The sequence below is a fragment of the Neolamprologus brichardi genome, chromosome 13 (assembly GCF_056152115.1).
Source record: "Neolamprologus brichardi isolate AB-2024 chromosome 13, ASM5615211v1, whole genome shotgun sequence".
In the NCBI taxonomy this organism is placed as follows: domain Eukaryota; kingdom Metazoa; phylum Chordata; class Actinopteri; order Cichliformes; family Cichlidae; genus Neolamprologus; species Neolamprologus brichardi.
In genome coordinates this window covers 15,400,844-15,415,339 of record NC_142116.1, presented here as the reverse complement: position 1 = coordinate 15,415,339, position 14,496 = coordinate 15,400,844, and the positions used below count along the sequence as shown (strand labels likewise).

Below are 14,496 nucleotides of genomic sequence, written 5' to 3'. Positions count from 1 at the left end.
AGGGTTCAGTTAAAAATGTTCAGCTGCAGAAAGGATAAAACTACTATTTAAACAGATGTTAAACTGAAGACCAGGACCTGCTTCACAGCCGGAATCTCCCTGTTCTTGGAGATGTTTCAAGGTGAAAGAGTGACACCATGTGGAGACACTGTGGAAATGCAACCTCAACCTTGTCTTGAGGTAAACATGCCAACACATTAACCCACATAACCCATCTAGAAAATAATGGACTTTGTCATAAATCTCTGTACTCCATTGACTGAACACCACAAGGTAGTCAACAACCTTTATTTATCCATATATGTGCCACTCAGAAACTGGGAAGAGGTGTTACAGGATTTGCCCTTAAGAGAAGTCTATATGGATCTTTTACATGTTTTCTCTCTACAGTGAGGCCATTGACAAAAATGAAGGGGCAAAAAAAATAGACAATATGGTAGTAACAGTGTAAACACATGGTAATATACACAAAAGCAAAAAAAAGCATAAAAATAGGTATCAGTGACATCAAATTAAAATGTAGGGTAAAGTTAGTATGAATAAGAACAAAAGACTCCTGGAACCCCTAACTTTTTTTTCTCAACAGCTCGGCATACATTTCTACATAGCATGCAATAAGGCACCTATCTAACACAAGGAAGAAACCTATGCTACAGTGAAGCACAACTGTTATTGAAATAAAAAGAAAATATTGCTCACCAAAATGTTCACTCTGATAAAAACTGTATCTCTCTCATTCCCTTTCATATAGCCCAAGCCGTATCTAAAAAAATACATCAGTTTGTAAAAGATATTTTACACAGAACAGTAAATAGAGCGCTATCCGTTGGACATTGGAAAATCTTGTAAAAGTGAGATTTTCTCATGTAGTCTTTTAGTATACACAATCTTTTTTCTCTCTCCATTTAAGTCAAATTGTGATAGTTCGCAGATCAACATGAGTAAGAGTTACCTATATGCTATACACAGGTAATTGAATTAGTCTCCAAAGGAATAAAGTGTGATGTTGCATTTAATGTACATTTGGTGCTTGGGTACAGAGGAAACTGCACGGTAAATAATTAGGACACGGCTCATGTTGGAATATGCTACCCATTAGGTTTTTATTTTCTATTATGCATTTCTTTATGGCTAAACCGCAGGTCATAATAGACAGTGTGTCAGCCAGCCAGTATTGCTCTCTGTACAGTCTATGCAGCAACGCTAACTCATCATAGACATACAAAATAACAACCTTATAAATATACAGGATGGCTCAAGTCTGGTGGAGCCCAATGTCAAGAACAAGCTGCAACTGAACACCTGCAACAATTTGATCTCCAGCACTTTAAAAAAAAAAAAAAAAAAAAAGTCATAAAAGAAAAAAAAAAAGTGGAGACAAAGTGGAGCTTACTATCAAAAATGTAATCATTTGGAACATCACACTAGTCACCTATACATATATATAAAAGAAAATCAATAATATTTACATTGGATTTCTGATATTTGCTTCACATGGGTTGTGTGAGAGAAAACGAAATAGCCATTTAAATTGAAACAGTTCTCGTTCACCAATTGTGTCGGTAACCTTGGATAAAGTTGCAGCTGAAAAGCTTATTTGCCCACCTGAAGGTGTATGACTGAAAAACCAACCAGTGGGCGAAACACATTTCCCCCCCACCGCTCCCCCAGGTAACAAATTTATCATGTAGATCTTCAAATCACATTTTGTTTTCTTTAAAAGTGTTCAAAAAGAGGTCCTGGAGCATGTGAAGCATAATCACAAACAAGAATAGAGACTTCTTCAAGAATCTATTATTATACCCTCTTTAAACTGAGCACAAAGCCCCGGGTTCAGCTCTGAATTATAGGTTGCAGTCTTTCAGGCCAAGCCGTGTCCTTTTGAAGACTTGTTACTGTCCATCCATTCTCAGCTGCTCCACTTCAGCGTCGTGTGCTTACCTGACCTCTCCTGTCTATAGAAGCCGGGCCTGGCATTTCCTGTCATGTGGTAATATCAATGAAGAGAACATTGGTAGAACATAAATGGAGGATAGGATAAGGGAGGGTTTCTTGGGGGCAGGGGGAGCCGCGTTGCATGGGACCACATATGAGGGTGGGAAAAGGGTGCTCACTGGTCTACGTGGATCCTATGATGTCTGGAGAGGGAAGAAGAATGGTTAAAGCCTTTTCCACATTGGGAGCATCTGTATGGCTTTTCAACCGTCAGGATGCGCTGCTTTGGGAAGGTATTGTTGGGGAATCCCTTCCCTGTGGGGATGGTTGTGTACTGCTGCTGTTGTGCCTGCGGTGGTTGCGGCTGCTGCTGTTGTTGCTTGTTCTCCAAGTGAACTCTCTGATGCCTTGCAAGCGAGGAGGAGTGATTGAATCTTTTGCCACAGTGAGCACAGGTGTAGCTCTTTCCCTCAGAGTGGACTCTTTGGTGCCGCGACAAGGAAGAGGAATGATTGAAGCCCTTATCGCAGTGGTGACACATGTAGGGCTTTTCTCCCTGCTGGTGCACTCTCTGCTTTGGGGGAGTGCCGTAGGTCATGGGTTTCCCAGGCTGAGGTGGAGAAAACACTGGATTCTGCAGGTGTGTCTTGTGATGGCGGGAGAGTGAAGAGGAGTGATTAAAGCCCTTGTTGCAGTGTCTGCAGGTGTAGGGCTTGCCTCCGGCATGGACTTGCTGGTGCTTCTTCAGATGGCGCTTGCGGACAAAACTCTTCCTGCACATGTTGCATTTGTACGGCTTCTCGCCCGAGTGGATCCTCTGGTGCTCTCTCAGAGTGGCGGCTGCAGCAAAGCACTTCCCGCACTGTGCGCATCGGTGGGGTTTGTCTCCAAGCACGACCGCAGCGTGGGTCTTCTGGTGCTGCTTCAGGTTTGAAGAAGTAGCAAAGCCTTTGCCACACTGCCCACAGGTATATGGCTTCTCACGTGCGTGCACCTCCTGGTGTTTTTTCAGATGCCTTCTGCGGACAAAGCTCTTCCGACACTGAGTGCACTTGTAGGGTTTGTCCTCTGAATGCATCTTCATGTGTTCCCTTAGGGTGATTGCAGCTGCAAAGCTCTTACCACACTCTGAGCATCTGTGGGGCTTGTCTGGCAAATGAATCATCTGATGAGACTTAAGGCTGAAGGCATCAATAACATCTTTGCCCATCATCTCAACTCCTGGAGAGACATAGGGCTTCTCTTTCATGTGAATCTTCATATGCTGCTTGAGACTGGCCTCTACAGCAAAGCTCTCACCACAGTGGACGCAGATGTAAGGGTTGAGGTCCTTGTGGATCTCAAAGTGCTGGTGAAGATCAGCTATGCTGCCAAAAATTTCCCCGCACTCGTTGCACTGCAGGCCATGGGCTTCATGTATGATTACACCGTTTTCAGACTCAACTGTCAGCTCCCCGCCATGGTCAGACTCCACTTTTACCACATGTTCACTTTCCGTCTTAAGCAGCACCTCTCCCAGCAGAGCCTCGTTTCCCGTCGTCTTGATTTCAGCTCCAGTGAAACAGTGCATGTCACCATGTTCCACTTTAATGTAATCATGGTCTGTCTCGGCTACAATTGCATCCACACAGGCTACAGCTCCGAGCTCTGTCCCCAGTCCCTGGATCTTTAAGTCTGAACCGTGGATTTCCAGCTCTAATCCACGCTTTTCTTCTGTCATAATCTCAGTTTCTGCTCCATAGTGAAGGTCGACATGGCTGTGGGCTATGACACACTCCGACCCAAGTGTGTCAAGGCCGGGTGTGTCACATTCAGTCTCTGACTCGGCCATGAGAACACACTCCAACCCCACGACCTCCGTTTTTTTGCCGGATGATGACCTACTAAAGAATCGGGGGGAAAGACCTTTGTCTTGTGTTGTGCTGCGCTGTTGCTCTTGTTGTCAAGCAGACCTGTGAGAGTGGAAAATAAACAATTTATTTTAGATAACTGTTCACAGCCAAAAACATTTGGTAAATAAAAATGTTTGCTTGACTGTCACTTATAAATGTAATGAAATTGTAAGTAGGAGTCTAAGTCTGGCTGACAGATCATGGCAAAGTTTACTAACTTTGGTAAAATTGTAGATTTGCTGAACTTGAAAACAGAGTCCTTAAAATGGTGGGTTTTCTGGTAACTTTTGGGCTTTCGGGGAGCACCAAAAGTTGGACTGAAAGACAAAATTAGAGCAATATTATTGATCAAAACATGGCGTTTGACCTTGATTACCTCGTTTTCATAATAACAACTGAAATCCAAAACAGTAACTGACACTAAAATTCAGTTAATTACACAGCACTAGCCCAGTTTCAGCCAACATAGTAGAGTCATTTGAAAAAACTGGATAATTGAATAAACGGAATATCAGCACTCACTAATAAGTATACTAAGTATTAATTGTTGAGCAAGACGTGTACACTATGGGCAGACATCAGATCTATTATTTAACAAATAAAACAAGAGTAAAGTGAATAGTTCATCCAGTTATTACAAGCACATGGCAATCACATGGGAAGTGTGAAAGTATGACCACTGTTCAGTTCTGTCCCTACTACAAAAATGTGTTTTCTGATACAGTTACACAGTTTACATTGGATAAGTGGAAGAAAATTGATGGATCCATCATTGGGAGGATTTAAAGCCATACCAAAAAAAAGAGAAGATTTAATACTGAATCAAACGCAGACAGCCTCTCCAAATTATAAGTTAAATAAGACAGTTTTCACGCCAAACAGTCAGGTTTAATCTAGTTAGACAAGGTAAGCAAAAGCAAATCTTGGTGAAAATAATTTTGCCACCTAGTCTCCAGGTAAAGATTGCTGTATGTCCAGGATATACAGTCATGACCTCCACAAACACAAAAAGCAGCACAAACAAACGATGGTGACTCGTTTGTTTAACAGATGATCGGCAAGACAAGAAGGGCCACCATTGGATTTAAGTGTATTTGTACACTGTACAACCACTGGCCTAAGGTAATAGGTTTTAAAACGGCTCATTCTTTAGCATTATGCTCAGAAACTGCATGAATAAAGTGGTGGGACAGGAGTATTATAATGTTTTTATGCCTGCACTCCTCATCTCACATAACCTAATCATTTCAAATACTACTAAGAAAGGTTTACCAACAATTTGCTAGCCAAGTTAGCGCAGACTTCCTCAGCTAACAAATGTTAAAATCCAACTGAACATCACAATCAGACTCGCAATTCTATCTTAATCCGCAAGCAAAAAACTTGGCTGGCCTACACTTGTCGCTTATCTGCGCAGTTCATTATGAGTCATAACTGAATACATCTCGAAATAAGAACAGGGCATCTAAACAGCAGGGTTTTGTTATTAAACATTAACTGCTGGTTGCTAGCCTTCCAAATAAGCTACAAATAGCCAATATAGCCGCTAGTTAGCTGGCTACGGTCGATGGGAGACTGGTTAACGATAAAACAGCATTGTGTTAGCTGCTAATGTGTTCACGATTTAGCCAGCTAACTAGCTTCAAGGAAAACCTCACCAGAGTAATTGTAGTGAGAAGTCCATAAACAGCGAAATACTTACACCAAACCAGCACTGAATTTTGCGCTCAAGTGCAATTTATGACAACGACCGACGCGGAAATTCTCCTTGTGCGAGTATTAACAGGCCATCTTGTTGTGCCACACCAGCACTTCCAGGCTAGCCAAGATTACACACTCGCCTAAGATGGCTGCCGCTTGCTAATGGTAGCTGCACTAGCTTCCGCCATTCTAAACATTAAAATTAGAGCGATCTCGACAGCACTACGCTCACAAAGATAACCAAGAGTGCTCAGGAAACCACAGAGACAACCATAAATCATAGTTTGAGCGCTAGTAACGTTATCGCACAACACCAACGCCGACGACGGGTTGGTTAGCACGCTAAGCGCCACATCGTGATTTCCAGTCAGGAGTGGGCTAGCTGAAACAAAGATGGCTAACCATGAAAGCCCGAAACGGTGTGCGAAAAGCCCGGGAAAGGACATCTTTTACGCAGACAAGAACTTCTCGAAACACAAATCCGCCACCATATGCAGCTTGAAATGAATTATACGGACAAAAACCACCAAGAAAAGCAGTTTAATCACTACTTGAAAGGACACGATGAGTCTTGGCTACAAACCCGAAGCACTCCTTCACTGCGGCAGCAGTCGACAAACCGCACGCACGACTCCAATGGCGGCCTTGCTGATGTTAGCAGCTATCCAGCCGAGACATTATTAGCGTGCTGGCTAGATAGCCACGATGCCAAGCTAACCCCCAGCTAATCCAGTCTGCTAACACAGTTCGAGCCTGCACTCGAGTTTAGTTCTATAGCCTGTAGATAGTAAAACACTGGAGCGGAAGCTTTACTAAACCGCCCATCCGACCATGTTTAAGTGTGGTTTCGCATGCAAAGACAAACTGCAAGCAAATAGAAAGAAATACAGACGAGTTGAGTCTGCAGCAATCGCAAACAGCAATCAAAAAATAGCCTGGATAGGACTCGAACCTAAAATAGTCTTTTATACCAGTGTGTTGCTGTGCTTGCCTGCTGTTCTAGCAGCACATAATGTCACAAGCAGTGCCAGCCCGGGCCTGTATTTTTCCATCTCAAAGTTCAGAACCCGAGGCGCACAAGACACACCGCTGACTCAAATAACGATAAAAACTACGATGGTATATTAAGCTGAACACAAACGACCCTCTATGCCTCTCTGTCGCTGCTGCTATTGATGCCAGAGTATGCTGAATTTAAACGATATAACACATCATTAGGAATAAAGGATCACGGCTGTTTAAACGTGTAAATTCTTGCAGGCCCGCACCCACCTTTCTGTCCGCTTACTTTGTGACTGCTGAAAAGAGAATTTTAAAAAGAGAGAAGCGTTGCAAGCTGTATGTAGTAAGCCTGGATAGACTGCTCAGTATCTTCCTCTCTCTCTAGCCCTCTCTCTCTCTCTCTTTCTCTATGCCTGTGTGTGTAGCTGGCGCCACAGCTCATCTGGCGCCAACGTTGGACAACCGACGCACTTTAGCGAAAGCAACCATTGTCCTTTCAACGCAGCACGGAAACCACAATCACCCCCTACAGGCTGGGAGTCGACAATGCACCACAGACACAAGCCTGGAGATTTCCATTACGGTTTTTAGTTTGCAGTGTTTATCCATAACAGTGGCTCTGACGTTATTTTACTGTATTGTAACAAAGTTGAATATGAGGTTTATATCAGTTCATCCGCTAATGTTCCTGCTTCTTATGCCCCCCCCCCCCCCCAAAAAAGGCAGGCAGATCAATAAAATAAAATATAATGTGAAAAAATATTCTAACATGGCAAAAAACGTGCAATAAATATAAATTCAAAAAAGTTTTTTTTAAGCCTAAATAAATAATTGAATATATAAAGCTGTATTTGTGTGGTCCTCAAGCTCAGGGCCTTTACCATTGGCCTGAGAGTTTTATGCAGTATATTAGCTGTTCCTAGCACTGCACTCCTTTGGACAGATGCTGGAATCTGCTGCAGCCACTTTTCCAGTTTCCAGCTCCTTCCATAAAATCCACATCTGCTCCAGTTGTTCCTTCAGTTCCTGGTCCCTGCTTTGTAACCATATTATGTGGATAGTTTAGTGGCAGCTTTACAGTCTCTGGAACAACAGGTTGGAGACCAAATACTGGTCAGGGCATGTATCCAGTAAAGGTCCCCAGAGTAGATCCTCAATTATCCTAAATTCCCTCAGGGCACAAGCAAGGGACACATAACTAACAAGGTCAGAAGAACCACTGCAAACTAATAAGAAAAAGGCTACTGCTACACTGATAATATAGCACCGATTTAATGCTACTATGCCAGTCAACCAATATACAGACCAAAATGAGGGCAGGTGTTGGACTGAAAGCAAGCAAATGCAGATACATCTGTGTCTGGACGATATCTGCTCATAATTCTCGGTCTACCAGTTAGGGCTGTAATAGCTTCTTTGTATGTGATCATATTCACTCAAAAACATAGTCAGGACATAATACAGGGTGAAGAGTGGGCAGCTATGAAGAGAAAGAAGAGTTTAAAGGCAGTTGGTCCAGATGACTTACCTGTGGAGGTACGGAGGTGTACAGGAGAGAGGGTGGTGGACTTTGTAAACAGACTGTTTTGCACAGTATTGGAGAGTAAGAGGATGTCTGAGGAATGGAGAAGAACTGTGGTGGCACTAATTTTCAATACAGGTTATGTGTAGAGCTGTAGTAATTACAATAACTAAATTACTAATAACTAAATGAGTAAATTATTATTACTTTCTTATGGGTTTTATTAACATTTCATTGTAATTTTTTGCAGCCAATCATTGCAGCAGACATAAAGTAGCAAGACTTCAGGCAGATATTTGATGCATAAAGTGACAAAGAAAAAAACCTAATTTACAGAGATGAGTCAGGACAAAAACATTTTCCCCATAAAAATGTCTGAAAATAATAATTAATTAGAAAATCAATCAGAGATAAAAAATCAATCAAACAAACAAAAATGAAATGGAGAAGTTTAAAAGGTTAATATAATATAAACATCATCATCAGGTCAGCAAGGTTCTTTAAGTCATCTGTGAATTGTAAAATATAATAGTCACCAATGACCCCTTTTGGACTTTTACATAGAAATGATTGTATGTATTCTGTCACTGATTACAACTGTTATTGCCAACATATTCCTAAACGATTATAATTCTTATTTGAATGTTCAATTTGCTGACTTCTACATTTACAAATATTTGCTTAAAACATACTGAATTAGTTTGTCACAGTGAAAAGATGATGGGTCGGGGAGTTGTTAGGCAAATTTAGCCTGAATATTAGTGCAAAATTCTGTAGGGAAAATATCAAAGCGAACACCTTCTTGCAAACTGTAGGAGATGTGAGACTACACTGTATACCTGTCACTCAAAAAATGCAGAAAGATGACAAAGGGTTAAAAAAATCAAAATGGCTTTTTGTTTATTTTTTTGTATGACACTAGTCTTTTTTTTTTAAAATGTAAATCCATCAGCTTTGGGGGGAATTATCAACTACTGGCACAGCAGTCTAGATGCTTCTATTATATTTTCACAATGCACATGTCTTTAAATGGTTAATGGCCTGTATTTGTATAGTGCTTTTCTAGTCCCTAAGGACCCCAAAGCGCTTTACACTACATTCAGTCATCCACCCATTCACACACTGGTGATGGCAAGCTACATTGTAGCCACAGCCACCCTGGGGCGCACTGACAGAGGTGAGGCTGCCGGACACTGGCGCCACCGGGCCCTCTGACCACCACCATTAGGCAATGGGTGAAGTGTCTTGCCCAAGGACACAACGACCGAGCCTGTCCAAGCCGGGGCGCGAACCGGCAACCTTCCGATTACAAGGCAAACTCCCAACTCTTGAGCCACGATTGCCACATCTTTAAAGGTGTAAGCTATGTAGATTTGGTGTAGTAAAGAAAGAATCCCACAAGATGATGCTGTTTTCCCCTTCACATTGTTGATGAATGTTCTGTTAGTGAGAGTGGCATTAAGTATGGTTACATATAGAGGTCTATAAAACACAACCATAACAAGTGAATTCTTCAACAGTCTAGCTAGTAATTCTGACACTTTTATGACATTTAGTTATTAAGTTCATCAGTAAGTACTCCTTTTTTTATTTCCTTTTCTCTGTCTCACTTGTCTTTATTTCAGGCACCACCCATTCTTTGATTATTTAAAGTCCAACTAGGAATACTGGTTTTACAAAGAGAGCGTATTACATAGCAGACATTCTGTTACTCACAGCTTTTGTCATGCAGTTTCAGTGTAGCGATCAACTTCAGGAGCTCCTCGTAGATTCCTTGCCCTGCTTACTTTCAATCAAGTCTTTTCTTTAGCTGCTCATCTCATCAGATTTCCTAAAAACTTCCCACAGCCGCTGAACTTTAATCACCCGTGGATTGTTTTTTTTCTCTAAATATATTTTTTATCTCCTGGTAAGAAAATGTCTCACAGCGGGAGCCTGGATTTGGACAGATACACCAGCTTGGATAAATCTCGTCGACCCAACAGTCGCAGCCAAGCCAGGACCCTGGCCAGGAGCGGGGACGTCCTTTGCGACTTCTGCACAACAAAGAAGCAGAAAGCTGAGAAGTCCTGCTTGGTGTGCCTGGCATCCTACTGTGAGACTCACATCCAGTCTCACTACAACTACCCTACCCTGATGAAGCACAAGCTGGTCAAAGCTACGGGTCAGATGAGAGAGAAGCTCTGCGCACAGCATGACAAGCTGCTGGAGGCTTTCTGTCGCACTGATGAGACATCGGTGTGCGTTTTGTGCATGATGGATGAACACAAACACCATGACATCGTCCCGGCTGGCACTGAGAGGACTGAGAAACAAGTAAGTGGCGAAACACTGTGAACACAGCAAATAAGTTATCGACAATCCACTAATGACTAGTGATGGCTTCTTTCTTGTCTTTGCTGCTATAGAAACAACTTAGTGTTACGCTGCACAAATCTCAACAAAGGATTGATCAGAGGGTTAAAAAGTGGCAAGACCTCCGACAGGCTGTCGAATCACTTAAAGTAAGTCAGAAAGTTGCCTCGTGCAAGTCACACTAATCTAACTATAACAATTAAAATATTCTTTTTAAAAGTAACCGTTTTTGAATCATGACGTGAAAAAAATCTTCCTCTCCTTTGTATCTCACCAGCATTCTGCTCAAACAGTCTTAGAGGAAAACGAGCGCATATTCACTGAGCTTCTGCTTTCCATCGAGAGAAAGTATATTGAAGTCAAGGAAATGATCCGCACCCATGAAAGGACCACCGTGACCCAGGCCGAAACACTGCTGGATCGTTTAGAAGAGGAGATTACTCTGCTGAAGAAGAAGCACAATGACCTGGAGTTGCTTTCACACACTGATGATCACATACACTTCCTACAGGTGAGGCTGGCGACCCCAACCAAGATAACATATGGTGCGAAAGTCAGGGGTCTTTGGAGAAAAGAGTAAAAATATTCACTGTCTATTATGTCTCATGTGTCTTCTTCTTTTTTTTTTTTTCACCAGAGTTGGCAGTCCCTGTCAGGCCCCTCGGGATATGAAGATCTCAACAAAATCAGCGTCGCACCCTATTACTCCTTTGATGCTACCAAGAGAGCCATCTCTGCACTGAAATTACAAGTGGAAGAAGTCAGCAAAGTTGAAATGAGCAAAATCTCAGGAGCAGGTGAATAGACTTGCCTTTTTTCATCTCAGATAGCGCAGATGATATGTGCTTTTTTCTGTTGTTTCTTAATCTGCTGTTGTGTATGTGAATTTTTAATTTGCCTTCACAGTGAAGGAAGTCCACATCACAGAAGAAAATGAAGAAAGAAAGTCAAGAAGAGAATCCGTTCTGAGGGAGGAACCAAAGATAAGAAATGAACCAAGAGCAAGAGAAGATTTCTTGAGATGTGAGTTATTTATTTTTTGATATATTTTTGTCACCTTCCTTCAGCCTATCTGTAAACCTTCAGCACCAGCATTGCATTTACAGAAAATCCTACTTACATACTGTCATGAGAAGCACATTTTGTATTTTATCTAATGTTAAATAGCTCCAGTTACTGTTTCATGCATGGATATGCAGCTCTGTGTGTGAAATGACCGAAACTTGCAGTGGGAGGTATGCTGGTGGCAGAACTGGTTTGGTGAAACATAAGGAAGCAAAGTTACTTATGTAAATACAGGTGTTCCTGCTTTTATGGCACCTATAAAAACCTTTGAATGAGCTGATTCATGGGAGCTAGAAACCTTTTTTGAAGGTATAATCACAATTGTTACCATACTCAGGCACATATCTCTCAGGCACATATCTCTCATAGAGATATAACAAACAATAGATGCAAATATATGAAAAATAGGAAAGAATAATTCGATTATATGTAGTGAAACATTCTATATATGAGCTAAAAATCGTAATATTTCTAAAGTATAGCAGGAGCACAAGGTTTTGAAGTTTTCATACTCTAACAGTATCTGAGGACAAAGACTGGTATATCAACATATGTTACAGACCTGATGAACTGGTGTGTGTAGTGCTGTGTGTGTGTGTGTCACCGCTTATAGGTCTTTGAAACTGTGCTTTGACGTGGCAAGGAGGAGTAAGATGGAGTCCAGGGAAAAAAGCTGTTCCTCAGTCAGTTACTGTGATGATGTATTGTCCTGAACTATCCACAGGGAGTGTCAAGGGTGTGGTAGGATTTTGAAAATACTGCTGGCCTTCTTTGTCAAATAGCTAGCATAGATGTTATCCAGGATTGAGAGCTCTGTTCAGGTAGCTGCACAGGGTGGCACAGCTGGTGAGGATACTCTCCATGGTCCTCTTTAGTTAGCTGTTTTAAAACAGAGACTCTGGTGAACTTTACTTTGCCTTTTCCACTGATTCTCCTTGTATGTGTTTTTTGGGATACTTTATTTCTTTTGTTCTCTTTAATGATCTTCTTCTTCTTCAATGGAGCTCCAGGTTATTGTCTATACATCACTCATCCATATTAACACTGTAGGCTGTCTCCTCATTGTCAGACATCAGCTAGAATCACAGAATACCAATCATCTGCTAATCACTTAAATCTAAATAGTTTCCTTAAATAACATAAACATATCAAATGCTCAATCTGAGAATGCTGTTTGACACATTTTTAGATAGGATAGGGGAATATTAACTACTATATTAACACCTATGGTTTTGTTAGCACTCTTTAAGCATTTGCTAAGTGAAGACAATTACTTTTGAAAGTGAAATGTTTTCCCATTCATGCTTCAGTCGTTCAGCAATTCAATGATATAAGGAAAACCTTGCCTGCGTAGACACTGTAGATATCAGCATATTTATCTATAGATGTTGTTTATGTCCCCTAGCATGCCTTTACCAATGTGAAGGTCACCTATGCTATGCACACTACTACTCTCATACTATGTCGGATGCTGGATTTTGAAGTGTGAGGTGGTAAAAAACTACTATTGCATTTAATCCTAGAACATGCATCCATGATTTCCAAGAAGAATTTTTTATTTTGATCATCAGACCTGATGATAGTTTTCCACGTTGCTTGGGCCCAGAGAAGAGAAGAGTGTTTTTTCTTTGCAGAATAGAGTTTTTGACTTGTATTTCTGCTGTGTTCAGATGCTGGTCAGCTGATTCTGGATGTCAACACTGTTCACCCCAACCTTCACTTGTCTGAGGGTAACAGAGCTGCCACGATGAAGAATGAACCCAAGAACTACCCTGACCACCCTGACCGATTTGACCACTGGCAGCAGGTGAGGTTTCACATTAAACAGGATGAAAGAGAGAGTTGTTAAAATTATTAGGGTAAAAAAAGTCATTTCTATAGTTTGTGAAATCATGCCTTTTAAGCTTTCATTTCATCCTTTCTCTTCCAGGTGTTGTGCAGGGATAGTGTGATTGGGACCCGTTGCTACTGGGAGGTGGACTGGAAGGGAACAGAGATAGATGTGGCCGTTACCTACAGAGGAATCCGTCGTAAAGGGAATGCCAATGAATGCAGCTTGGGCTGGAATGACAAGTCCTGGAGTCTGTACTGCTCTGACTCCAAATTCTCTTTTGTGCACAACAACAAAAGCACAGACATCACAGCTCCGGTGTCTTCTCGTATTGGCGTGTACCTGGACCATGCAGCAGGAACACTGGCATTTTACAGTGTCTCTGATAGCATGCGTCTTTTGCACAAGATCCAGACCACATTTAAAGAGCCACTCTACCCTGCATTCAGTGTGTGGGGCTTTGGTACGACTGTAAGACTGTAAGATATGCTTCAGACTTACATTCTCCTTAAATCTGTGACATCTAGCACGCGGTGTTTGAGTCATTTTTGCTGGTTTTATCTTCTTTTATTTAACTTTTTCCTGATAAGTCTTTTTATGAGTGTTTTGGTTACAGGTTGCTCTTTTAAGGGAAATTAAGATATAACGGGTGCCATTAGTAAGTAGAAAAACATTAAATCATTGATCAGGATGCTTTGTCACGTTTTCTTTCTTAATGTATTATATATTTACATCACTGACGTGTTGCACATGTCTGTAAAATACTTTTTTTTTAAAAATATTGCTACTGATTAATTTGTCATTTTCTGTAATCTTATTAAAAACACAATAAATAGAAAGTGACTCACATTACTGGGAATGACGTTGCTGTTGTTGTAAGTGCTGATGTTAATCAGTCTATTAGTACGTTATTCCTTCAACAACTTAGATTCAACAGTTTCTTTTCTTGTTCAAGTAAGTGACTAAAAAAATGTAATAATATCATGTGATATTACTGACTATTCTAACTAATACTGGCCACTTATTAAACACTTTTGAATTTCATCAGCAATAACCAGGAATTGATGGGTCATCTAATCAGCTGATAACAGAGACATTTCAAAGCAGCCAAAATGGAAAGTTTCAAGTTTCTACCCAGTTGATTTTTTAAATGTATAATAACTTTAGTATAAATTAGGTCATTCATGGTATGC

The 14,496-nt window shown here is 41.1% G+C and overlaps 2 protein-coding genes across 6 annotated transcripts; one reads left to right on the top strand and one right to left on the bottom strand.

Annotated features, from left to right (window-relative positions):
• Positions 1–271: 271 nt before the first annotated feature.
• Positions 272–6,989, bottom strand: si:ch211-198a12.6 (uncharacterized). Of its 5 annotated transcripts, none has more exons than XM_006783858.3 (3): positions 6,801–6,989; positions 4,046–4,144; positions 272–3,887 (listed from the first exon to the last, which is right to left on the bottom strand). In XM_006783858.3, the coding sequence occupies exon 3, from the start codon at positions 3,764–3,766 to the stop codon at positions 2,111–2,113; it is 1,656 nt and encodes a 551-aa protein (XP_006783921.1). In that variant the 5' UTR covers positions 3,767–3,887; positions 4,046–4,144; positions 6,801–6,989; the 3' UTR covers positions 272–2,110. The 5 variants fall into 5 exon arrangements, with proteins under 5 accessions (XP_006783921.1, XP_035760604.1, XP_006783923.1 ...); XM_035904711.2 differs by having other exon boundaries at positions 6,817–6,989; XM_006783860.3 differs by lacking the exon at positions 6,801–6,989 and adding an exon at positions 6,112–6,379.
• A 2,801-nt stretch (positions 6,990–9,790) lies between these two features.
• On the top strand, positions 9,791–13,992 carry ftr14l (finTRIM family, member 14-like). Its single transcript, XM_035904713.2, has 7 exons — positions 9,791–10,368; positions 10,461–10,556; positions 10,685–10,918; positions 11,045–11,204; positions 11,314–11,430; positions 13,143–13,279; positions 13,403–13,992. Exons 1-7 carry the CDS (start codon positions 9,970–9,972, stop codon positions 13,784–13,786), a joined length of 1,527 nt encoding a protein of 508 aa, XP_035760606.2. The 5' UTR covers positions 9,791–9,969; the 3' UTR covers positions 13,787–13,992.
• The last annotated feature ends 504 nt before the right edge of the window (positions 13,993–14,496 follow it).